The sequence below is a fragment of the Suncus etruscus genome, chromosome 6, assembly GCF_024139225.1.
Source record: "Suncus etruscus isolate mSunEtr1 chromosome 6, mSunEtr1.pri.cur, whole genome shotgun sequence".
NCBI lineage: Eukaryota > Metazoa > Chordata > Mammalia > Eulipotyphla > Soricidae > Suncus > Suncus etruscus.
Window position 1 is genome coordinate 119,850,523 of NC_064853.1, and position 25,699 is coordinate 119,876,221.

Consider the following 25,699-nt stretch of genomic DNA (forward strand, 5'->3'; position numbering starts at 1 on the left):
CCTCAGCCCTCTTCCACACACAGTGCAGACGCTGTCGACGTGGTGTCTCACCTCACCACCTGGACACCACAACCGCCTGCTATCGAGGCTCCACTCTGAGCTTCTGTATCCTGCTCAACAAGAGGAAGTGGGGGCTGCGTCAAGGGTGCGCCCCGCAAGGAGCAGCTCTCTCTCTCCCCTCTCTCCCCTGTCTCTCTCTCCTCTTGTTCTCTTCTCTCTCTGTCTCTCTCTCTGTCTCTCTCTGTCTCTCTCTCTGTCTCTCTCTGTCTCTCTCTCTGTCTCTCTCTGTCTCTCTCTGTCTCTCTCTCTTTCTCTGGCTCGCTCGCTCTTTCTCAGACCCTCACTCTGTCTCTGATTCTGTCTCGACACAAATAGGGCAGTGTGCTCTTGTCTGCTTGGGGCACGTGCCCTCATCCCCACTCAGAGAGGTACAGGTGCCTCCCTCTCATTCCTCACCCCTTCTCCATGAGCAGGTGTCGGAAGGCGGGAGCCAGGCCTGAGCACCAGCCAGCACCTTCCGTCACCCCTCACACAGGCCGAGTCTGGCCATCTTCTAGCTAAGGATGCTCTGGGCTGGGACGTGAGTTCAGAGACAGAAAGAGCCAGTCCTGGAGCTTCTCAGCTTCCTCTATTTGGTTTCCTTTGTGTGCTTAGCCCACACCACTGCGCCCACAGAGATGTTGGCTACGTGTGTGGTTTCACCAGGTCGCCACCCACTCCCTCTGTGTGTAAGTGCACATGTGCTTGCAATCCAGCAGCCCCCAATTCTGAGACTGGCTTCTGGGCACCAAGCTCAGGGATGTAGAAACCCCAGAGTTCTCTGGACACAGACACAGCGGGTGCTCTCAGATGGGAAACTGAGCCCCCACATTTCTTATTCCCCTTAAACATTTTGCACGTGGCAGGTGGCCCTCACTGTTGTCAAAAGGCCAAAGAGGGCCCTTGTGCCAGCAACAGGGAAAGGGAAATCCAATGCTTAAGCAGGTTTGGGGGGGCTTTGGCGCCATGGTCTGTGGCCCTAGCGAAGGGGTCCTTAGTTTCTTGAGACTGCTTTAGACCAAACTACCTGTTACAATCACATTTTGCACTCTTCCTCTCTCCCTCCAACCCCCATTTATCCCTTGTCTTCTCTTTTCTGCCAGGACTTGGTGCGGTGGAGTGGGATGGGGGACACCCTTGGTAGCAGGGATCATGCTCATCTGGCTGCAGCAGGCAAGAAAGTCACTAGGTAGTGACGCCAGGGACACCGCACATGGGGGCATATAAATTGGAACTAGGGTTTTATACCGCGGCTGACCTGGCCCCACTTTGCAAGCCTGGTGATGCCTTTGAGGCATTCTGCAAGGAAGATACACAATCTTGCACCTACCTTGTATGTTTCCCACATACACAGAGGCTGAGAAAAAAGAAAGAGCTGCCCAAATGGTCCCACAATACACACAGATCTGAAACGAGCACTTTTTAGGGTTTGCTTAATTTTGGGGATCAAACTTGGCAGTACTCAGGAGTCACACCTTGGACTCAGGAGGCTCTATGGCAGGGGTCTCAAACTCAATTTACCTGGGAGCCACAGGAGGCAAAATCGGGGTGAGGCAGGGCCGTACAAGGAATTTCGCTTACCAAATATTCACAATAAAAAATCGCATTAGAGAGTCCGGAGAGATAGCACAGCGGCGTTTGCCTTGCAAGCAGCCGATCCAGGACCAAAGGTGGTTGGTTCGAATCCCGGTGTCTCATATGGTCCCCCGTGCCTGCCAGGAGCTATTTCTGAGCAGACAGCCAGGAGTAACCCCTGAGCACCGCTGGGTATGACCCAAAAACTAAAAAAAAAAAAAAAAAAAAAATCGCATTAAACATTTGTATACCCCGAATGGAACTGCTCAGAGTATGCGAATGTTTAATGCGATTTTTTTTCTTACTAATGCAATTTTTATTACGATTATTTGGTAAGCGAATAGTCACAAATACTGTGATATTTGAAGGCCGGCCGCGTGCCACAAAATGTTGTTTAGAGGGCCGCAAAGGGCCCACAGGCCGCGAGTTTGAGACCCCTGCTCTATGGAATGCCAGGGACAGAATATAACTTGGTTGTTAGCACCCTACCTGTTCTATCTCTCAGGTCCCATCACCCTTCTTAAGGGTATTTTGTTTGGTTGGTTTTTTTGGGCCACATCGGTGACACTCAGGGGTTATTCCAGGCTATGTGCTTAGAAATCCTGGCTTGGTTGGGGCCGGCATGGTGGCGCTAGAGGTAAGGTGCCTGCCTTGCCTGCACAAGCCTAGGACGGACCACGGTTCGATCCCCCGACATCCCATATGGTCCCCCAAGCCAGGAGCAACTTCTTAGCGCATAGCCAGGAGTAACCCCTGAGTGTCACTGGGTGTGGCCCAAAAACCAAAAAAAAAAAAAATCCTGGCTTAGGGGACTATATGGGATGCTGGGGGATGGAACCTCGGTCCGTCCTTGGTCAGGCGCGTGCAAGGCAAACGCCCTACCACTGTGCCACCACTCTGCCCCACCCTTCTCAATGCGGACAATGACATCATAGGATCTTCAGGCACAGCATTCCCCAATTATCTCCAAATTGTCCTCAGACATAGACTTGTTTATTTTCACATCCAATCAAGCCCCAACAAGGCTAGGTCTTGTGTTTGTTTCTGAAATCTCTTAGAACTAGCCCTTCTCCTCTCCCTATCCCCGGATAAATTGTCCCTCTTGGAGTCGTTTTGACTCCTTCCTCTTTTCTAGAGAAGGAAGTTGGCTCTGGAGGTCTGTGGGGAAGTGAAATGAACAGTCTTGGGGATAGACTTGGCTCGCCTTTTGGACCTTGCCCTCTCAACTTATCCTGCTAAAAGCTTGCTCCCTGCAAGCACCACAGAATATCCTCATCCCTTATTTGACTTACTCCTTCTGGTGTTCAGGAGGGCCTAGGCAGTGCCAAGGATCAAATCTAGGCTAGCCACAAACAAGGCCAGCACCCTATCACCATGGCAGTTCTCAGACCCATCGTGAACTTTCTTTTATTTTTGGTTGTTTGATTGTTTAGGATTTTGGACCATATCTGGCAGCACTCAAGTTACTCCTGGCTCTGTGCTCAGAAATCACTCCTAGCAGGCTTGGGGGATTATATGGTATGCTAGGTCGGCCGCATGCAAGGCAAACACCCTACCGACTGTGCTATCACTCTGGCCCCCTCACAAATGTTCCTAAGAGGCAGCTAATGAGCAATGTTACATTGAGTCTTGGTTTCTTTAGGTCTAGGGGGCAAGGTGTCAGACCCATGTTCAGGAGTCACTCCAAGCTCAATGCAAGGGGAACTGAACACACAGGATAAAGCCCAGGGCTTCTACCCTGTGAAAAGTATATATCAATGGCCTTGTTCTCACTCCCTGCCAACCTTCTCCTTCCTGCCTAAGAGATTTCCATGGGAACTGTTGGTATTTTGCTTTCTTCCAAATTGGCAGAAAAGCTCATTGTAGATAGCAGTTGAAACAACAGTATCTTGTGCTTATTGAAACAACAGTATCCTGTGGTTATGAATGAGACAACAATAGATAAAATGAAAGGCCATCTGATTAGTCAGGAAAATGGAAATTAGGGCACCTAGTCTAGTGGATAGGGCAAACACCCTGTTCGATTCCCAGCATCCCATATGGTTCTCCAAGTCTGCCCAAAATAATCCCTGAGTACAGGGATATGCCATGAGCACCATTGGGTGTGTCTCCTTCTCCTCCCACCCCCAAAAGTATGGAAATAAGGGACTTTTACCCAGATTAAAGATCAGGAAAATATAAAATACTCAGGGGAGTTCTAGGGTAGCTTCCTTGGTTCAGATTCCAGTCTGCCTATGACATCGTTGCTGCAAGAAGAACTCTTGGGAAGATCAAAGATCAAACACAGAAGATCCTCTTTTGCCCCCTCAAGATAGCCCAGAGGGTAGTGTATTAGCTGGCACAGAGCCAACTGGGGTTCCATCCCAAGCACCCTGTATGGTCCCCTTAGCACCACCAAGGGGGAACTAGAGTAAGCCCAGGGTACCACTGAGTGTAGCCCTATACATGTTCCCCCAATAAAATAAAACTCAAGATGAATTCAAGTGTGCTTTGAATCAACAATCTGTTTACATCTTTGTTCAGTTCCTTATTACCTACAGTTAACTTAAAAATATATTAGCTGTGAATATTAAGGGTAAAAAGGTTTAGTGAAGAGATTTTGAACTGTATCTTCCAGCCTGCAGTTTAAAATACTTTGTGGGATCTAGAGTGATAGATAATACAGAGGGGAGACACTTGCTTTGCATGCAGCAGACAGGGGTTCAATCCCAAAATGATCCCAAAGAACCGCTAAGAATGATTCCTGAGTGTAGAGCCAATAGTAATCCCTGAGCATCACTTGGTATGGTCCAAACACACACACACACACACACACACACACAAATGTTTTGTGGGGCTGGAGTGATAAATAGTACAGCAGGTCAAGAGCTTGCCTTGCACACAGTCAACCTGGACCTGATCCCTAATAACCACATATAGCCCCCCCCCCAACTCCATAAGGAATGCAAGAGTAAGTCCTGAGTACTGCTAAGTACCCATGAAATAAACAAAAAAATTTTGGGGGGTCACACCCAGCAATGCTCAGAGGTTACTCCTGGCTCTATGCTCAGAAATCTCTCCTGGCAGGCTTGGGAGACCATATGGGATGCCAGGATTCGAACTACTTACCTTCTGCATGCAAGGCAAATGCATTACCTTCATGCAATCTCTCCACCCCCCTAAAAAAAAGTTTTAAGTGCTTTGTGCAGGAGCCAGAGCAGTGGGGAAGGCGTTCACATTGCATGTGGCCAACACAAGTTCTACTGGCATCCGATATGGTCCCCCAAGCCCACAAAAAGTGATCCTTTTTTTTTTTTTTTTTTTTTTTTTTTTTTGGTTTTTGGGCCACACCCGGTAACGCTCAGGGGTTACTCCTGGCTATGCGCTCAGAAGTCGCTCCTGGCTTGGGGGACCATATGGGACGCCGGGGGAGCGAACCGCTGTCCGTCCTAGGCTAGCGCAGGCAAGGCAGGCACCTTACCTCTAGCGCCACCGCCCGGCCCCAAAAAGTGATCCTTAAAAGCACAGAGTTAGGGGTAAGACCTGAGCATGACTCGGTGTGGCCCCAAAATAAATACAAACCAGAAAAGTGCTTTGTGGGGGCTGAAGAGATGGTTCAAAGGGCTGAGCACATGTAGGAGTCCTGGGTTCTGTCCCTGGCACCATATGGTTCTCTGTGCCCCTCGGGGATGTGGCTCTGAGGTAAAGTACATCTTACAGGCAAGAGACCTGGACTTGGCTCCAGTACAACAAATACTCATAGTAATAAGAATAAAGGTTTCACAGGGCCAGAACAAAGGCTTTGCTTCCATCAGTCTCAGGGTCCATGCCCAGCACCATGGGATCTCTCAAGTACCCTCAAAGTTACCCCATTTTTTTGTGGCCTTTAGGCTTCCAGGATTTACTCCTGGCTTTTCACTTAGGGATCACTCCTAGCAGGCTCAGGGGAACCATATGGTTAGGACATGTGCAAAGCAAATGCTCTGTCTGCCCTCAATGACCGAATTAAAATTTTTTTTTGTCTGTTTGTTTGGTTTTTGGGTCACACCCAGCAGCGTTCAGGGGTTACTCCTAGCTCTACGCTCAGAAATCGCTCCTGGCAGTCTCGGGGGACCATATGGGATGCCGGGATTCGAACCACCATCTTTCTGCATGAAAGGCAAATGCCTTACCTCCATGCTATCTCTCCGGCCCCCAATTAAAATTTTTTAAAAATGAAAAAATAAAATTTAGGTGCTTTCTGGGCAAAATTTTATTTACTTTTGGGGCTGAGGCCACACCCAGTTGTGCTCAGGACTTACTCCTGGCTCTACACTAGGGATCACTCCTAGCAACTTTGGTTGAGGGGACCAAATGGGATGTAAGGCAAGAGCTCTACCCACTGTACTACAGTTCTGGCCTGTTTCCTGCTTTTAACCAGTATTGATAATTCTCTAGAAACCTGCATACTTGGGGAGGGGCATAAATATTGCCCAGTCAATGATCTCTTGACTCACATGTATAAGCTCCCTGCTCCCCCAAACAATCATGCAGTTAGTTTCCATTTACACATGCTGGGTGACCACATTTTCCTATTTCTTACTCTGAGTAACTTGTGACTGGGACATCCCTTTTTCATTTCTGCTATTGTGTCCTCTTCCTGCTTTTATTTGTCCTCTTTCCCTAGTAAACAGCAGTGATTCACAGCCCCAGGGTCACCGCTTGGGCCTCAACTGATCAGAGGCTGCAGATAGAATAATAAGCCAGCTCTGTTGAGCTTGGGATATGAAGATGTTAGATATGAAGAAATAAACAAGTTTAGTAGAGAGATGATAGTCAGAGGGGAGGTGCAGATAAAGATCTGAAGGTTCTTAATGGAAATTGCCAGCCAGAATACAGTTTTTTATCTGTCATCCCTCCAAAGGAAGACAATCTTCCGAGATTTTACCTTAGCTCCCTCTTTCCTCACACATTACCTTATAAGATATACCACCACCCTGAGAGATAGCACAGTGATAGGGCATTTGCCTTGCACGAGGCCAACCTGCTGGTGTGACCCCAAAACAACAACAAAAAAGTACACACCCCCCCTTAGGCTTAGATAGGAATTATGTCTGTCTTGTTGGTATTTTGGGTTTTGTTTATTTTTTATTTTATTTTTTTAGTTTTTGGGTCACACCCAGCTGCACTCAGGGGTTACTCCTGGCTCTATGCTCAGAAATCGCCCTTGGCAGGCACAGGGGACCGACCATATGGGATGCCAGGATTCAAACCACGTCCTTCGCATGAAAGGCAAAGCCTTACCTCCATGCTATCTCTCCAGCCCCGGTATTTTGGGTTTTGTTGTTGTTGTTAGGTCACACCCAACAGCGCTCAGGGGTTACTCCTGGCTCTGCGTTCAGGAATCACTCCTAGCCGAGAAATAGCATGAAGGTAGGGTATATACCTTGCATGCAGAAGGACGTTGGTTCGAATCTCAGCATCCCATATGGTCCCCTGAGCACTGCCAGATGTGACCCCCAAACAAAAACAATCAAGAAAGAAAGTAAAAAAAGAAGATAAGATATGAAGAAGGGTCTTCTGGACCAAGTTGATGAACTTCAAGTGCTTTCTAAATAGCAGAGGGGTCTGGGGGATAATACAGTGGAGAGGGTGCTTACACTGAACACGGCCAACTCGTGATCTTCAGTATCTCATATGGTCCCCAGTGCCTGCCAGGAGCGATTTATGAGCGTGGAGCCAGGAGTAACCCCTGAACGCTGCCAGGTGTGACCCAAAAACAAAAAAACAAAAAACCAATAAAACAAAAGCAAAAAAAGAAATCACTCCTAGCAGGCTCAGGAGACCATATGGGATGCTGGGAATCAAACCTGAATATGCATCTTTGTTTTTTTCAGGGGAGGAGGGTGTCACACAGGTTGTGCTAAGGGCTCCTCCTGGTTTTGAACTCAAGGTTCACACCTAGAAGGGCTTGGGGAAATCATATGATGTGCCGGGGGATGGAAATTGGGTCAGCTGCATACAAGGCCAGCTCTAGCCCTGGATACAAGGCTTGAGCTTGTGGCCCACCCAACATCCCTGGGTTTCTCAGCCCCACCCTAACTGCTGCAGCTTCTAAAGAGGTAACAATGCCACCTAGTGGCAAAGCCATAGCACTGCAACTCCAAATCAGCAACCAAGTATGCATCTAAATGCCAAAAGCAGAACACTAAGCTGCAAGACTCCCTGGAAAGGATACTCGTCACCTTGGTACGTAACTTACCCTCTTGGTAGCTAACTTACCAAGACACCAGAAATCGTACAAAGTGCTTTGTAGCATGAAAGAAAACAATCTTTAGGAATGAAAACAGTCCTTGTTGGTTTTTTTGCTATGGTTCATACACTACACAGGTTAAACCATTTTTCCACAACCCATAAATGAAACTTTTTCTTCTGTTTTGTTTATTTATTTGCTTTTGTTTTTTAAATTTTATTTTATTTTTTTTTTTATTTTTGGGCCACGCCTGGTGGTGCTCAGGGGTTACTCCTAGCTCTGTATGGGAACCAGGGAACTGAACCGGGCGGGGGTCCATCCTGGGTCAGCCATGTGCAAGGCAAATGCCGTACCCCCTACAGTGTGATATCACTCCAGTCCCTTCTTTTTTCTGTTTTTTAGGGTCATAGGCAGCAGTACTCAATGATCACTCCTGGTGGAGATCAGAAAATGGTAGGCAGTGCTGGGGAGCTAACTGGACATGAGCAAGACCAACATCTTACCCCCTTTTGAAAAAAAAAAACATACTGGGGCTACACCTAATGGTGTTCAGGCGTGACTTCAGGCTCTGCGCTCAAAAATCGCTCCTGGAAGGCTCAGGGGACCATATGGGATGCCAGGATTCAAACTCTGGTCTGTTCCAGATCGGCTGCATGCAAGGCAAACGCCCTACAACAGTGCTATCTCTCTGGCCCCAATATCTTACTCTCCTAACTCACAAACTAAACTTTTCTTCTTCTCCCAACACAACACTTTCATTTACAAATAATGCTGTTATTTGGAATGCTGTAATTTATCTGCAAGGATTTATAAAGCAGCCAAACACTGACTTTATAAGGCTCAATGTTGAGACGTTTTGGACCTCACCCAGCGATGCTCAGGACATATTCCAAGCTATACACTTAAGGATCACTCCTTGGCAGGTTTGGGGGTCTTTATCAGGGACCGAACCTAGGTCAACCATGTGCAAAGCAATTACCCTAGCTACAGTATTATCACTCTAGCCAGACTATGACTTAAACATTTTTAAAAGTGGGCAGGGGAACCCCCCCCTCAAACATTTAATGGGCTGAACACAGATTTTGAATACAGAATCCCAGACTAGAATCCCAGAACCACAGGGTGCCCTGAGCATTGCTGGAAGTGATCCAAGTACTACAGGATGTGGCTGTGGCCCAGAATTTGGGTGGCAGGCCTAAGGGCATGAGTTTGAGCCCTAGTTACTGGCTTAAATGCTCAGGGTTGTCTGGGATGGCCCCCTGCATGGAGGCACCTTCATTGGGTCTCTTGGGGGAATTTCATGAGGGTACCTGGTGATCCTGGGTGTGAGACCTCAGAGGAAAAGCCTGAGCCTCAGCCCTGTGAGTCCCATCCCTTACTTCTTATCCCCTCCCTGAACTCTGTTATTTATTTTTGCTTTTGGGGTCACACCTGGCAGTGTTCAGAGACTACTCCTGGTTCTGAACCAGGAATCACTACTAGTGGGGCTCAGGAAGTCACATGAGATATAGGCAATTAAGTCTGGGCCAGCCATTTACAAAGCATGAACCCTCCCTACTGTACAATGCCCTATTTCTAACTTTTTTTTAGTTCTGTTTGCAGTGCTAGGGCTCAAACTTGGTTCTCCACCCCCATGGGTATGGGGGACCATGTGGTGCTGGGAACTGAGCCCAGGGCTCCCGCTTTGCATATGTTCAGTCCTTGGTGTCCTTCCACTGCTGCGGACTGTTTTATCCTGATGAGATAAAAAGTTCCTAAGCATAACCTTAGTGAGTTCATTTTCCCACTGGAAGTCAAGCAGGAGCACGAAGAGGCGAATATGGAATAATGAATTATGAAATATGAAATGAATGAGACCACACAGAATGCATGGGGACTTGCATCTAGAAAGACGAAGACTGTTGCATCAAATAATTAAGGATGGGGCTGGATGGTGGAGGATGCCATCCAGCCCACATGGCTCTGCAACCTCCATGCAGCCGGCGAGTTCCAGGCCCAGGTGAAATTACTCACTCACACGCAGCCATCAGGAAGAATCATCTTTATTCATGCCCTTGCCACCACAGGTGTGTGGCCTATGTTAACCTTTTAAGCACAGCTATATTTTGCTAGCCCTGCATCTTATCTCCTGTTAGCCATCTTCCCTTTGGGCTCCATGCGGCCCAAAGATCCAAAAGCCAGGAAGCCAAGCTGGGCCAAGAGAGAAACGGCAAAAGGCCCGAATCCCCTGGCTCAGAGGTTTATCTATCCTTTTCCAGACCCCTCCCAGAAATGGGAGGTCTTGCAGGTAGTTACACCTATTATCCGGTTCCCAAAACTCCTCCCAGATATGGGTGGGTCTTGGGGTACACCACAGAGACAAATTTATTTTTTGAGCTGAGTAGCTTTTAAGGGTTGAGCTTTGGAATGAGGGGTGTAATTTTTGACATCAAAGAAAGTGGGAGATGGTTAGGGAAACAGAATGAAAGAGGTGGCTAAAATTTGCATATTAAAGAACCAATACTGAAGTTGAAAGGGCAGTTTTGTTTTGGGTTTGCTTTGTTTTGGGTAAGCAGGAGAAAACAGGTAATTTTCAGGGAAGTGGGAAGAGAGAGAAATGTTTTAGAGTTTTGGGGAAAACTGAAAATTGCTTTACTATGAGCTAAGTTTTTGGGAAAAAACATGATCTTGGCGCCAAAGTAGCAAAGATCACAGGAGCTGGTCAGTGGGAGACTTTTGGTGGGATTTGTACTGTGCTTCTTTGTTCGAAAGAATTACTGAGGCCTGATTTCTAATAATGGTCAAAAATAAAGAGAGAGATAGTTACAGCCACTTTAGAATTATGGCCAAACACTCCACGCAAAGGGTCAACTGATTTTGACTGCTCTAAGTGGGCCTTTTTGGCAAATAATTCTTTTTCAGGAGTGCAACACTTTTCTGATGTGTGCCCTTCCTGAGTGGGGTGTAACATTCCACAAAGCACTTTTATTGTTGTTTTGGTTTTGGATTTTGGGCCATACCTGACAGCATTCAGGTGTTACTCCTGGCAGGCAAGATGACTATATGGGATGCCAGGGACTGAACCCAGGTTCATCCTAGGTCAGCAGCGTGCAAGGCAAACACCTTACCGCTGTGCTATCACTCTGGTCCCTCACAAAGCACTTTTTTTGGGGGGGGGGTCACACCTGGCAGCGCTCAGGGGTTACTCCTGGCTCTATGCTCAGAAGTCAATCCTGGCAGGCATGGGGGACCATATGGGATGCTGGGATTCGAACCACCGTCCTTCTGCATGCAAGGCAAATGCCCTACCTCCATGCTATCTCTCCGGCCCCACCACAAAGCAATCTTAACTGTAATCTGGAAGATGTAATTTAAGATCACTTCACCTAATCTTTTACCTTTAATGTCAGGAAATTTCTAGGCTAATGGGAATAAAGAACCTAATAACCTTATGAAGTAAACAAGAGGATGTTGACTCAAAACACTAGATTCGACCACCTATGGATTTATTGGGTGGGTGGGGGGATTCAGGGGCTATTCCTGACTCTGCTCAGCCATTATTCCTGGCAGACTCGAGGAATCATAGGGGATACATGGGGTAGAACCTGGGTCAGACATGTACAAGGCAAATACACTCCCTGATGTACTACTGCTCTGGTCCCAGAATTGGGGGGGGGGGGGTGGATGTTTTATTTTTGGGCCACAGCCGGTGATGCTCAGGGGTTACCCTAACTCTGAACTCAGAAATTACCCGCTGTGCTATTGTTCCAGCTCCCAAGGGGTGGATGTTTTAGCCATACCCAGCTACACTGCTCTGGGCTTACTTGGTTACAGGCTATATACAGAACCCAGGGAGGAGACGATGTGCAGTCTAGAGAACCAGTCCTAGCTCAGGCTTTTTTTTTGTTTTTCTATTTTTGGTTTTTGGGCCACACCTAGTGACGTTCAGGGGTTACTCCTGGCGATGCACTCAGAAATAGCTCCTGGCTTGGGGGACCATATGGGATGTGAGGGAATAGAACCGAGGTCGGTCCATCCTAGGCTAGCTCGGGCAAGGTACCGCTGTACCACCATCACACCCAGCGGTGCTCAGGGATTACTCCTGGCTCTGCACTCAGAAATCGTTCCTAGCAGGCACAGGGGACCAATTGGGATGCCAGGATTCGAAACACTGTTCATCCTGGACCAGCTGCATGCAAGGCACACACTCTACCTTGTGCTATCTCTCCAGCCCATTGTCCTAGCTCAGGAACACTTCACCCTCCTACACTTTACATACATCCCCATCAGGCTCTGCTTGTAGCAACTCTGACTTCAGCTTAAAGGAAACATTTCTTCACAGACATTTAACTACAAAGTAAATGAGATCAAAGGACTCATTCTCAAGGTGACTCAACTAGAGAGTGATAGATCTCACTGTCCAGCTCAGGAGAAAGAGTATGCAATGAGTTCAGGGCAATAGCCCAGGGCACACGCAGCACATGGTAGCTACTTGATTCCCATGTTCAGTCCCAGCCCAGCATGGTGCCCGAGCTACAGGCATGGATCATGGAGATGGGTGTGAGCGTATTCTCAGAAGCAATCAAAGGAATCTTAAAGACATTGTTTTAGGAGCCGAAGAGATACTACAGTGGGAAGGGTGTTTGCTTCACAACTGGGTTTAGATCCCTAGCATCCCATTTGGTTCCCTGATCCCTACCAGGAGATACCTAAGCTCAAAATCAGGAGTAACCCCTGAACATAATTGAGTGTGGCCCAAAGACAAAAGCCCAAAGAAAATTGTCTAGAACTTTGCAGGGTACCTCTCCTTTTATGTTGTTTTTTTTTTTTGGGGGGGGGTCAGGGGTTACTCCTGGCTATGTGCTCAGAAAACGCTCCTGGCTTGGGGGACCATATGGTATGCCAGGGATCGAACCCAGGACTGTCCTGGGTCAGCCACATGCAAGGCACACACCCTAAGGTGTTATTGCTCTGGCTCTCCTATGTTATTTTTTAAGACACTACGTGCTGTAGCAATGTTATTGTGGGTAGGGCACTCATTTTGCACAAGGCTGAGCCAGACTTGATCCCTGGCATCCTATCTGGTTTCCCCAGTACTGCCAGGAGTAAACCCTGAGCATTACCAGATGTGGCCTAAAAACTAGGAACAAACGAACAATAAAACACTAAGTAAAAGACATTTAAAGTTTACATTTATTTAGCTTGATGGCCTTTACTGACCATTCCTCAAGCAAATAATAAATCTACTTCTCTGGGATAAAAGCAGGTTATTACCGAAGCTTTCTCGCACGTTTCCCTGCCATTCCCAAAACAGGGCACAGGAATGCAGGCCTTTGGACAGCAAATTCTGCTTTCTCAGGGGCTCACCCACCACAGTGTGCTCGTCTGCTTGTGCTGACCAGTGTGACATCGCTGCTCATGATGTCTTTTTTTTTGTTTTGTTTTGTTTTGTTTTTGGGCCACACCCGGCGGTACTCAAGGGTTACTCCTGGCTGCCTGCTCAGAAATAGCTCCTGGCAGGGGGGGGGAGAGAGAGAGAGAGAGAGAGAAAGAGAGAGAGAGAGAGAGAGAGAGAGAGAGAGAGAGAGAGAGAGAGAGAGGAGGAGAAAGAAAAAGAATGCATTCAAAGTCAAAGCTGCCCCCCCCCAAGGTCTTTCATTCATGTTGTCAATCAAGACACACAGGGCCTTATCCTTCTGGAGAATCTGGTCCATCCTGTAGCTTGAGCTGTCTCTCTGCTGCTCACTCACCCCTCCAGGCCCTTGCTTACTGTCCTCGGCAGCCCTGTGCTCCGCCTTCGGAATGAGCAAGTCATCCGGCAAAGAGGCCAGGCAGGTCTGGATCATCTCAATGACACGTTCCAGGTGCTTCTGGAAGTGCTCGGCAGTCTCGAGACGCTGACGCTTCTGGACTTCCATCATGACCCGCAGGGTCTCGCGGGCCTGGTGGGGCCGGTACTCGATGAGGTGGTGCACGTGGACAAAGAGCAGCTTAAGGTCTTCCAGCTTCTCCTCCCGCTTGATGCTCCCAGGCTCCCGATGAGGATGTCCAAGAGGTCCAGGAAGTTGACGAGGATGGACATGTCGAGCTTGGGCAGCTCCTTCTTGTGGTCGAACTGCATGGGGTGCAGCCACTCGATGCCCTGGCTCTCCAGCAGTTGGATGATGAGGTCATCACACTGGAACTGGTTACATGCCGAACATCATGTAACTGTCCTTGATGGGTGGCGGGGTCTGGGGCGCCAGGCCCTCCTGGATGTTTCCATCCGTGTACTCCAGGGGTCTCAAACTCAATTTACCTGGGGGCCTCAGGAGGCAAAGTCGCGGTGAGGCAGGGCCGCATAAGGGATTTCACCAAAAAAAAGTCCTCAAACGTCATTATTAACAGTTTCAATTATTTCTTCTGAACATGAATAGAACATTGAGTGAAGATCATGAACAGTTCTTCTGAACATGGCATCTTTTGCCTATTCCTTGCTGCCAGAGACTTGACAGCGCTTCTTCTCACAAATTGGAACCACATTTGGCTTTAGAGGAAGTAGTTGAGACCCTCAGTATGGCTCGAAGATGATCATCATTAAGTCTAGACCTGTACTTTGACTTATTGAAGTTCAATGTGGAGAATAACGTTTCACACAAATATGTGCTCCCAAAAAGGCACATGGTGCGCTTGAACATTTGGGAAAGCTCAGGGAAGCTGGGGGCAATTCTCTCAAAAATTGCCCATGCATGTCTGCTTTTCCACTAATCTTCCTGAACTTGGCTTTGAGATCAGAGTTGCATTGCAGGTCAATGAGCTCCATTTGAAGCACAGGAGGGGCATCTTGCACATCAAAGGAAAAGGGGTCCACAAAAATTTGGAAAGTGGCTCTGTGCTTTTTGAAATCTGCAAATCGGTGATCAAATTCCTTCTCTAGCTTAAAAATAGCATCAACAGGGGCCAGAGAGATAGCATGGAGGTAAGGTGTTTGCCTTTCATGCAGAAGGTCATCAGTTCGAATCCGGCTTCCCATATGGTCCCCCGTGCCTGCCAGGAGCAATTTCTGAGCATGGAGCCAGGAGTTTGCCCTGAGCACTGCCGGGTGTGACCCCCCCCCCCCAAAAAAAAAGGAAAGAAAGAAATGACTTCTGGAAGGCTTGAGGAACCATATGGGATTTGGGGGATTGACCCGGTTCAGCTGCATGCAAGTCAAATGTCCTACTGGCTGTGCTACTACTCTAGCCTCTCATGAACAACTTCGTAACTGTATCTCAAGGTGATTCAATCAAAAAACTTATTAAAAATTAAACAAGGGGCCAAAGCAATAGTACAGTGGTACAGTGTTTGCCTTGCATGCGGCCAACACTGGACGGATCCCGGTTTGAATCCTGGAATCCCATATGGTCCCTGAGCCTGCCAGGAGTGATTTCTAAGTGCAGAGCCAGGAGTAACCCCTGAGCGCCACACGTGTAACCCCCAAAACCAAACCAAACAAAATAAAATAAAAGTTAGAGAGATAGCAGAGTGGTAAGGCATTTGCCCTGCATGCGACTGACCCAGGTTCAATTCCTGGCATCCCAAATGGTCCCCTGACCCTATCAGGAGTTATTTCTGAATGGAAAGCCAGGAGTAACCATGAGTGCTTCTGGGTGTGACCCAAAACCTAAATTAATTAATTAAAAACAGGTGAGGGACCTGGAATATTAATAGTACAGCAGTCCTTCCTACCTTCCTCTTTTACCTCCTCCCTCCCTTCCTCTCTTGACTCTTCCCTCCCTTCCTTCCTTCTATGGCACTCAGGGCCTCAAAAAAAAAAAGAATAGTACAGCAGATAGGGCATTTGCTTTGCATGAGGCCAGCCTTGTGTCAACCCCTGGCATCCCAATTGTCCCCTGAGGCTGCCAGGAGTAATTTTTTTTGTTTGTTTGTTTTTTGTTTTGGGGTCACACCTGGCAGTGCTCAGGGGTTACTCCTGGCTCTATGCTCGAAAATTGCTCTTGGCAGACATGGGGGGCCATATGGGATGCCAGGATTCGAACCACTGACCTTCTTGCATGCAAGGCAAACACTTTACCTCCATGCTATCTCTCCGGCCCCAGGAGTAATTTCTGAGCTTAGCACCTAGAGTAACCCTTGACCACCACTGAATATGACCCAAAAAATCAAACAAAACAGTCAAACTGAGGGTGGACTGCCTGGGTAGGAAGGGATATATTGTAACCCCTGATTATCACTAGGTATGGCCCCAAAACAAACCAAAAAAGCTGCTTGTCTTGGGGCAGGATCCCTCTCCCTCACCCTTGCAGCTCAGCACTAAATCTCGGGTCTGCTCCCATAGGTTCTCGGCCTCCCACGATGGGTGAGCAGCACCCCTCCTTGTTTATGCTATCCCCACACATTTTCACCCCCTTATCCTCAGTGACAATCAATGATCACACAGGCATGTTTTTAATTCAGCCCTGCTATTGCAAGCCATGAGTGATTGCAGAGTCAAAAATAACCAACCCTTCAGTACAATCATTTCTGAAACTGTTGGTTATGCCGTAATTCTTTCTCCAGCACCTCAAACAAACACGGCCTGAGAGGTGCTACAGAGAACCAAATGAATTTGCTGGTATTGGTGCTGGCAAAAGAACCTGAAGATCTCAGATGCAGAGTACTGAAGGGTTGGTGTGTGGGGATAGCATAAACAAGGAGGGGTGCTGCTTCATCACATGCTACAAATGCAGCTATTCTCAAACTTACAAACACTCCATTCCTTTTTCCCTGATTGCAGAGGTGGCAGCCGGCTCCACTGCCCAATTCCCAGCTCAGACTCAAGGGCAAGTCCTGAGTCCCAGGGGGACACATTAGCCCTCTGAGACCAAGCATGGCTTACTAGATCATGCACCTGCCGTGTCATTCATAACCTGCTTTGAGGGAGGGCTGGGCACCCTGGCAGGCAAATGCTCAGTGCTGGGAAGATTCTGACTTTGGGGTGGTGGTGGTGGTGTTGGTGTTTCACATCAGGTGATGCTAGGGAACATCAGCGCAGTGGCGGGCACAGAACCTAGGCATCCCACCTATGAAGCCTGCAGAAACACTACTGATTAACTTGCACGCACATTTCCTATTTGCAGGGGAAGCTCTGCCCGCAACCACTGAGCCTAGCCGGACCTTCACCATCCGGGTGACCCCTCTTACAAGCGCTTCTCCCACTGATCTCCCCAGGAACTCTCCAGGTCCAGACTCAGCCTGACCACCCACCACCATGCACCCTGCCCAGTCACATCAGCGCTGTCCCATGATCTCCAGGGAGCAGGGGAAGGTTTGAGACAAGTGGCGTGACCCCAGGCGGTGTGGCCTTATGTAGGTGTGGCCATGTTGAGAGGGTGTGGCTTCAGGAGAAGGGCGTGGCTGGGAGATGGATTTGGTTCTAGACCAGTCTCACTGATAGTGGTGTGGTCCCTGGAGGTAGGCGTGGCCTCATCCCCAGGGGCTTGTCTTGGGGAAGGGGCGTGGATCGTCGCTGGGGGTGTGGCTTCAGGAGGACTGCGCCTTGTATAGGGCGTGGTCTTGGGAAGTGCTCCACTGAAACTGGGTCTCTAATGGCAGCTCTGCCCCAGGCTCAGGTCTAAATGGTCTTGGCTTCCATAACTGTTGTATTCTCCGAACTTTGACCTGAATCCTGGACCCAAGAAAACAGCAAATATGGTGAGATTTCTGCTCTTCTGTTTGATTTTGGCTCTTTTCAGATGGAGTCAGCCCAAAGGGTTTGACCACGTGAAGCCATGTTCAAAGATGGCCATGACCCCTTCTAGGGGCACAAATTTCAGTAATACAGGGGAGTTGAAAACTTGTATCACTCCCATCCAAGGCCCAGGACTGAAACTTTGTTACAATAAACAAAAACCTCAGCCTCCTCAAAAACTAATTAAAAGTTTAAATTGGAAAAGGAGGAGAAAAAAGACTATTGAAAATGGACTGATTTTCTGAAAATGACCTTTGGCTTGAATTTGGATTTCGACTTTGAAAACTTCGGACTGGACTTTTACAACTCTGAACATCCAAAAGCGCCCTGTAAAGGTGTGGCCAAAAACTTGCTTACTAAGTGCCGCCTGGAGGGGAAAAGCGGCTCGGCTTGGCTTGGCTTGGCTTAGCTCCGCTCAACTCGGCTAGGCTCGGCTCGGCTCAACTCTGCTCCAAAACGGCCTGAAATCCGGCTGCGGAACCTGGGACCACATGGTCAACAACAGCTCGAGCGAAACCGGCCTGCAAAAAGTTTACAGAAGCCACGTGGTGAGATCAGCGTGGGACAAACCAGCATCAGGACTTTAGGTGTAGGGACTAAGCGGGTAGTCTTATATTTTACTAATAGTTGGTGATGGGATAAGTTTTAGTTAGTTAGTGGTTAAAAAATAAAAAATAAAGGGAGGTAATACAGTTTAGCCCATTTAAACATCTAATTTCTAACCACCTGCATCTTTGTCTTAGTCATTTTCTTTATAATTTAAATGTGTTTTGTTGTCTTTCATAGTTAATATTTTCTTTTTTTTTTTGGTTTTTGGGCCACACCCGGTAACGCTCAGGGGTTACTCCTGGCTATGCGCTCAGAAGTCGCTCCTGGCTTGGGGGACCATATGGGACGCCGGGGGATCGAACCGCGGTCCGTCTCCTAGGCTAGCGCAGGTAAGGCAGGCACCTTACCTCCAGCGCCACCGCCCGGCCCCATAGTTAATATTTTCAATTGCAAAATGTTTTACTGTGTATTTTAATGTACTTAGCCTGTTTTTAAAATGTATGTTAAGCATTTATGCTGTAGTACTTGTGTATAGGAAAGGTATAGGAACAAAAAGTTCCCCCAATATAGTTTAAAAGTATAGGAACATGAAAGTTCCAGAATAGTGCTTGGTAAAAAAGCATTAATAGGGGCCGGGCGGTGGCGCTAAAGGTAAGGTGCCTGCCTTGCCTGCGCTAGCCTTGGACGGACCGCGGTTCGATCCCCCGGTGTCCCATATGGTCCCCCAAGCCAGGAGCAACTTCTGAGCGCATAGCCAGGAGTAGCCCCTGAGCATTACCGGGTGTGGCCCAAAAATCAAAAAAAAAAAAAAAAAAAAAAAAGCATTAATAAAATTTTAGGTTACAGGTGTATAGTATATTTTGCAAAAATATTATGTTTTTAAAAAGGGCTGGTATATTAATTTTCATTTTATTACGTTGGTGCATGAAAATATTAAGGAAAGGGGGAAATGTAGTGTACCTGAGACCCACCCATTTCTGGGAGGGGTCTTGGGAACTGAATATTAGGTGTAACCTTACCTGCAAGACCCTCCCATTCCTGGGAGGGGTCTTGGGAAAGTTAGATAAGGCTGGGGCCTAAGCACAAAGGCCTCCATCCATTGCCATCCAGCCCCATCGTTAATTATTTCTTGCTACACATAACAATGGTCTCCCTGGTCTCAGAGGTCAGGATGCCAGAGATTTCCACCTCGTCCTCCTCCTCCTCGGCAGACTGCTCCACAGTCATCTCCATGTGCTGTTCCACTCTCTTGGTCACGACAAGCACGCTTCGGTCTCAGGAAACCAGTGTCTTTTTTTTTTTTTCTTTTGGTTTTTGGGCCACACCCGGCATTGCTCAGGGGTTACTCCTGGCTGTCTGCTCAGAAATAGCTCCTGGCAGGCACGGGGGACCATATGGGACACCGGGATTCGAACCAACCACCTTTGGTCCTAGATCGGCTGATTGCAAGGCAAACGCCTCTCCGGGCCGAAACCAGTGTCTTTCAGCCGGACACAGTTCTGAAGTTCTTATAAAAAGAGCTGATCTTGGGCCCGGAGAGATAGCACAGCGGCGTTGGCCTTGCAAGCAGCCGATCTAGGACCAAAGGTAGTTGGTTCAAATCCCGGTGTCCCATATGGTCCCCCGTGCCTGCCAGGAGCTATTTCAGAGCAGACAGCCAGGAGTAACCCCTGAGCAATGCCGGGTGTGGTCCAAAAACCAAAAAACTAAAAAAATAAAAAAAATAAAGTCTCAGCAATAAAATTAAAAAAAAAAAAAAAAAAAAAAGAGCTGATCTTAAAAAAAAAAAAAAAAAAAGATAAGGGGCCGGAGAGATAGCATGGAGGTAGGACTTTTGCCTTCCATGCAAAAGGTTGTTGGTTCGAATCCCGGCACCCCATATGCCCCCCACCCCTGCCTGCCAGGGGCGATTTCTGAGCGCAGAGCCAGAAGTAACCCCTGAGCAAAGCCGGGTGTGACCCAAAAACCAAGAAAAAAAAAAGAGCTGATCTTGCTGGGCTTCTTGCTCAACACACCTGAGCTGCTGGTGGTGGATTGATTGTTACTGGTATTCTCGGTGGACAGGGAAATGACCCAAGAGATGGGATGAGTGCAGCTCAGCTCCTTGGAGGCTGGGGAGGACATGCTAGTCATGGCTGTGGTGTTCGGATTGGCCTTGCTACAGGTGGTCGTGGCCAGAGCTCCCATGTTGGCGCCCATTGCGAAAGCCAGGCCATCAGCTAAGGTGGTCTCTGAGGTGGGGGTAGGGGAGGGAGTGGGCATGGTGGGCAAGTTGCCCTCAGAAGTGTTGGTCGGGACGTCCTGGGCTTTGTTATATCTGAGCGTGTACCGGTCCCCTTTGCCTTGTAGCTCCGAGACCTGGAAAAGAGGTGACAGGGGTGCTGAGGCAGTGGGGCATGGTGGGGGTGAGGCTAAAGGGACAGGTGGATTGATCATTGCCCTTTCCCTACCCTGACTCACCCCTGAAACATCTGGGATCAGAACAACTTTGGAGAGGGTCCAGGTCTGCTCTGAGCCCTACCCAACGGGCCCTGAGGGCTCTTTGTTTTGTTTGGTGTTTGGGCACACCCGGCAGTGTCCAGGGCTTGCTCCTAGTTCTGGACTTAGGAATCACTCCTAGTGGGCTCAGAAGACAATATGGAAGGAATATCAGGGATGGGACCTGGGTCGACTGCATGCAAGTGCCCTCCATGCTTTCCTACCTCTGACTCTAAGTCTCTATTTTACATACACCGCCTTACTTGATGCCAGAAAAGCAGCTAGAAACTTTGGATACAACCATGTTTGCGATTTATACAAGTGTGCTTATTACGGTAGATCTGTGTGTGTGTCTATGCATATCTAGCAGTGCTCAGGGGCTATGCTGGGCAGTGCTTTAGAGGCTCAGGAGTGTGGCCTCAGCTAGGGGCTTGTTCTTAGGAGAGGCGTGGCCTCGTGGGCGTGGTCTTGGGGAAAGAGGCGTGGCTCGTCGCTGGGGCGTGGCTTCAGGAGGGATGCGCTTCGCGTGGGCGTGGTCTCACAGCTAGGGGCTTGGCATCCGGGGAGAGGCGTGGTCTTGGAAAGGGCGTGGTCTCACTGGTAGGGGCGTGGCTTCCTGAGACCATTCCCCCCCCCCCCCCCCCCGGGACAGAGCTCCGGTTCCCCTCCTGGGACTTAAAACGCGCGGTACCCCCGACTCAGAGCCCACCAGGAGGCACTCTGGAGAATCCTGAGGCTCTCGGGAATTCTCAGTCCGCGGGCCCGGACCGACCCCGCTGCCGCCCACTCACCTCCATCCCGAGTGCCGCCTAGCAACCTCCGCCACCGCCGCTCACACACGGCTTCCGGCCGCGGCCGCCGCCTCTCGGAAGGAGCCCTCCGCGCCGCCCCTGGATTGGCTGCCGCGGCCTAGCCCCTCGGACTAGTCCCGCCCTCTCCGGTGATTGGCTGGCTGCTGCGCCTGCGCGCCTCTTCCCCGCGCGGCCTCCGGGAGCCGGCGGGCTTTGGCAGCTCCGTGAGCTGCTCAGTTTCAACTCAGATTCAGGGCTGGAGAGGTGGCACGGAGGGAGGGCGTTGGCCTCGCGTGCAGAAGGACGGGGGTTCGAATACCGCCCCCCGAGCCTCTCTGAGCGTAGAGCCAGGAGGAACCCCCAAGCCTGGCCTTGCCGGGTGTGACCCAAAATACAAGCAAACAAAAAAAAGGAGTGATCCCTGAGCGTCACCGGGTGTGGCCTCCAAACAAAAGACAAAACAAAAAATAATAATGCAAGAGACTGGAGAGATGGTCTAGGGGGAGGGCGCCTCCCTTACACGCAGCAAACCTGGATTCAGTCTCTGGCATCCATCCCATCTGCTCTCTCTGTCCCCCAGCACTTGCAGGACTGAGGACTGACTCGGGAGTGTCACTTTTTCCAGTTCTCAGATGAGGAGTGAACTTAGAAAAGAGCTCCGGGACCATTTCTGGCCACCCAGCTCTGCACTTAGGAATCACTCCCGGAGGTGCTCAGGGGACCGTATGGGGTACCGGTGATCTCTTCATTCACATGCAAGGCAAATGCCCTACCTGCTCTCTTCTCTCTCAAGTTCGTAATGCTATAGGATATCATGATTGAATATGATTTGGAGTAAATATATATTCAGCTTCTACTTTTTCACCATCCACCTACTTGTATTGTCAATTAGGAGATGAAAAGTAATTTGTTGTATTCCACAGTCAGAAAGTCCCACAGTTTCTAAATTCATTCATTCATTCCTTTATTTATTTATTTATTTATTTATTTATTTTGCTTTGGAGAAACACACCTAGCAGGTGTTGGGCTCTATGCTCTGGGATCACTCCTGGGACATTCAGTGACACCATGATTCAAAACTGGTCCCACACACATGCAGATTGAATGCCTGCCTCTCTGGCCATTACTCCTCCAGCCCAAAACTTGAGTGGTTAGTTCGTTTTATGGCAGACCAGAGAGGGAACCCAGGCCCTTCAAGTTGCAGAGCAAGTCTCTTATGCTGATTCAAAACCATAGCCCATTATTCAGATTTTTTTTGGAAAGGGTGTTGTTTGTTTTGAGGTCACACCCAGCGCTCAAGGGTTACTCTTGGCTCTGTGCTCAGAAATCGCTCCTGGCAGGCACAGGGGACCATATGGGATGCCGGGATTCGAACCACCATCCTTCTGCATGCAAGGCAAACACCTTACCTCCATGCTATCTCTCCCCCCCCATTATTCAGATTTTTTCGTGTGTGTGTGTGTGTGTGTGTGTGTGTGTGTGTGTGTGTGTGTGTGTGTGTGTGTGTGTGTTTTAGGGCCACAAATGGCTGTGCTCAGGGATCACTTCTGGAATAGCCTGGGAATCCTTGGGGATCCTGGACATCCAACCCAGATCAGCTGTGTGCAGCCCCTACTCACTATACTATCTCTCTGGCCCCATCCCTATTTCAAAATCAGACTTCAATGTTTCTTTTGAAGATTATTTAGTTAGGTTTTAAGGTCACATGCAGCAGGGTTTACTCCTGGCTCTGCCATCAGGAATCAGTCCTGGCAGTACTTGGGGGATCCTATGAGATGCCAGAAATAGAACTTGGGGACAGCTACATGCAAGGGAAGCACCTTCCCTGCTGTACTATTGCTCTAGGCCCTTGGAAGTTATTTTTGTAAGAAGTTACAAGTCAAATTTGTGGGTTGTTTTGTTTTGTTTTGGGGGCCACACCCGGCAGCACTCGGGGGTTACTCCTGGCTCTACGCACAGATATTGCTGCTGGCAGGCTCAGGACCATACGGAGTGCCAGGGATTGAACTTGGATCCATCCTGCGTTGGCCACATGCAAGGCAAACACTCTACCACTGTGCTATTGCTCTGGCCCTGCAAGTAAAACTTGTTCTGAGATAAGTTCTCAACTTTATCACTTTATATATTTCAAGGGGGTGTTGGGTGCCGGGAACTAAACTAGGGGTGTCATGTATGTCTGTCTACAGGACTCTGATCCACCCTAAGCATCTTGCAGGCAAGGACCTTCCCCCTGTACAGTGGTGGGATCTAGCAACACAATGAGTCATTTGTTTGGGTGGGAAATTGGATCACAGTGCTCAGCGGTTATTCTCAGCTCTTTGCTCTGGAGTGGCCCCCCAAAAGTGGTTGAGGGACCATATGAGGTGTCAGAGATTAAATCAAGGTTAGCTGGGTACAAAAAAAAGGCACACACCTAAACCCCTGTACTATCTTCAGCCAATAATCGTAAGGTGAAGTCCTTACTAATACAGTGTTTCCTACCATTGACTGCATGGTTGCAAGTGAGAATCACCCTCTCTTGTCTTGGGTAACTACCTAACCTTTGCCACTAACTGCCATCTTTTTGTTTTGTTTTGTTTTGTGTTTGGGTCACACCCGGTGGTGCTCAGGGGTTGCTCCTGGCTCTATGCTCAGAAACCACTCCTGGCAGGCTCGGGGGACCATATGGGATGCCGGGATTCGAATCACCATCTTTCTGCATGCAAGGTAAACACCTTACCTCCACCATCTTGATGCCCAGACCTGGGCATGGCTGAGTAACCACCATTCTGGCCTTGCATGCTGTGCTTTTCTGTAGCAGCAGAGGGCAGTAGTCACTTGAGAATTTGCGATTACTGCCCCCCTCCACCCCCTACCCCTAGTCCACCACGAGCTTACTTTCTATGTCTCAGTGAGACTTGAGTACATTGGAGACACTCAGTTAAGTCCTACAAAAAGATAGGCCAATCCTTTAAAATAATTTGTTGAAACTGTTCCTGTAATTAAATTTACATTTAATGTGTAGGATTTCACACACACACACACACACACACAACAACAACAACAACAACAACAACAACAACAGTATTGTTATTGTTATCATACCTGCCTTTGTCTATCAGGATTTATTTGGGAGACGGGTGAGTTAGGCCACACCTGGAGGTAGTCAGGGCTTACTCCTAGCTCTGTTCAGGTATTGCTCCTGGAAAAGAATCCTATAAGGAATCCTATAAGGTGCAGGGGTTGAATCTAGGCACAATTGTATGCACAAGTGTAATTGTGGGTGTTTGAATTTGGAAACATCACTCAGAGGTGGTTCTACTTGAGAGGACTCCTTACCTTAAATGAATTCTGTATAGCCCAGATCCTGTGGCGAGTGAAAGAAGTAAATCAGCCCACTTGGTTGGTTTTATTGACTTGGTGATGGTTCCAAGACTTTGAAGAGACAACACAGGGGTTAAGGCATTTGCCTTGTATTCAAATAACCAAGGTTGCCCCTGCCAGGAGTGATTCCTGAGCACAGAGCCAGTAGTAAGCCCTGAGCACCACTGGGTGTGGCCCCAAAACAAACAAAAAAATGCAAGGTCAATGGATCATTCTTAGACCCTTCAGGCCCACCTTGCTTGGACCTGGATCACTCCCCAGCCTCCCTTTGTCTTCACAACCCTCCTTTGCTTCTCATCACTGTCCCCCTCCCTGCCCAAGGTACCCATTCCTTCTCTTCTAGGTCACTGCAAATCCCTGCACAACCCCATATGAGGGTGGGGAGAGGGTTGGGTCATACCTGGTGGTACTCAAGGCTTACTCCTGACTCTGGATTTAGGAATTAAACTGGCAGGCTTGGGACCAATGGGCTCTAGGGGAGAGAATTGGGTTGGCCACATCCAAGTCAAGTGTCCTCTCCACTGTACTATTGCTCCAGTTCTACTTGACCCCATTTTATTGTTACCCAGTAATCTCATTCTTATCTTCTGGACATGGTCGCATTGATGCAATACCAGTCATTGACTCACCGTCTCATCCATGGTGCTGCTGACACTACTCATCCAAGAAGATGGCCCTTGGTTGACCTGATGCCCTCAACACCCCCAGCTGTGACACATGTCCACTGGGAGCAGTTCTGGGTGAAGGAACAACACAAGAAGGTTCCCGAGCAGAGCACCCCATTGGGCTTGGTGGCTCGCTATCAGTTGTGGGTCTGCTTGGCTAATGTCCCACGCAGTAGACTGGGCTCCTGGGAAAGCAGCCCTTTAGGGTGTGGGCTGAGAATGATATAAAGGAGACTAAGAGCAGCAGAGAAGCTTGAGATGGAATCTTGGAATTGCCCAGCTGTGCTTCTGTGGCCAGGATAATGTGGCATCAGATTAGGATAAGTGGGAAGTGAAGAGT

At 48.7% G+C, this 25,699-nt stretch overlaps 1 protein-coding gene across 1 annotated transcript; it reads right to left on the reverse strand.

The window, feature by feature from the left end:
- Positions 1–47: 47 nt before the first annotated feature.
- MED7 (mediator complex subunit 7) lies at positions 48–19,295 on the reverse strand. The gene is given in 5 exon segments (XM_049775649.1): positions 48–110; positions 13,444–13,844; positions 13,847–13,994; positions 13,996–14,076; positions 19,206–19,295. Coding segments are annotated over 5 exon segments (783 nt in total).
- Between the last annotated feature and the right edge of the window lie 6,404 nt (positions 19,296–25,699).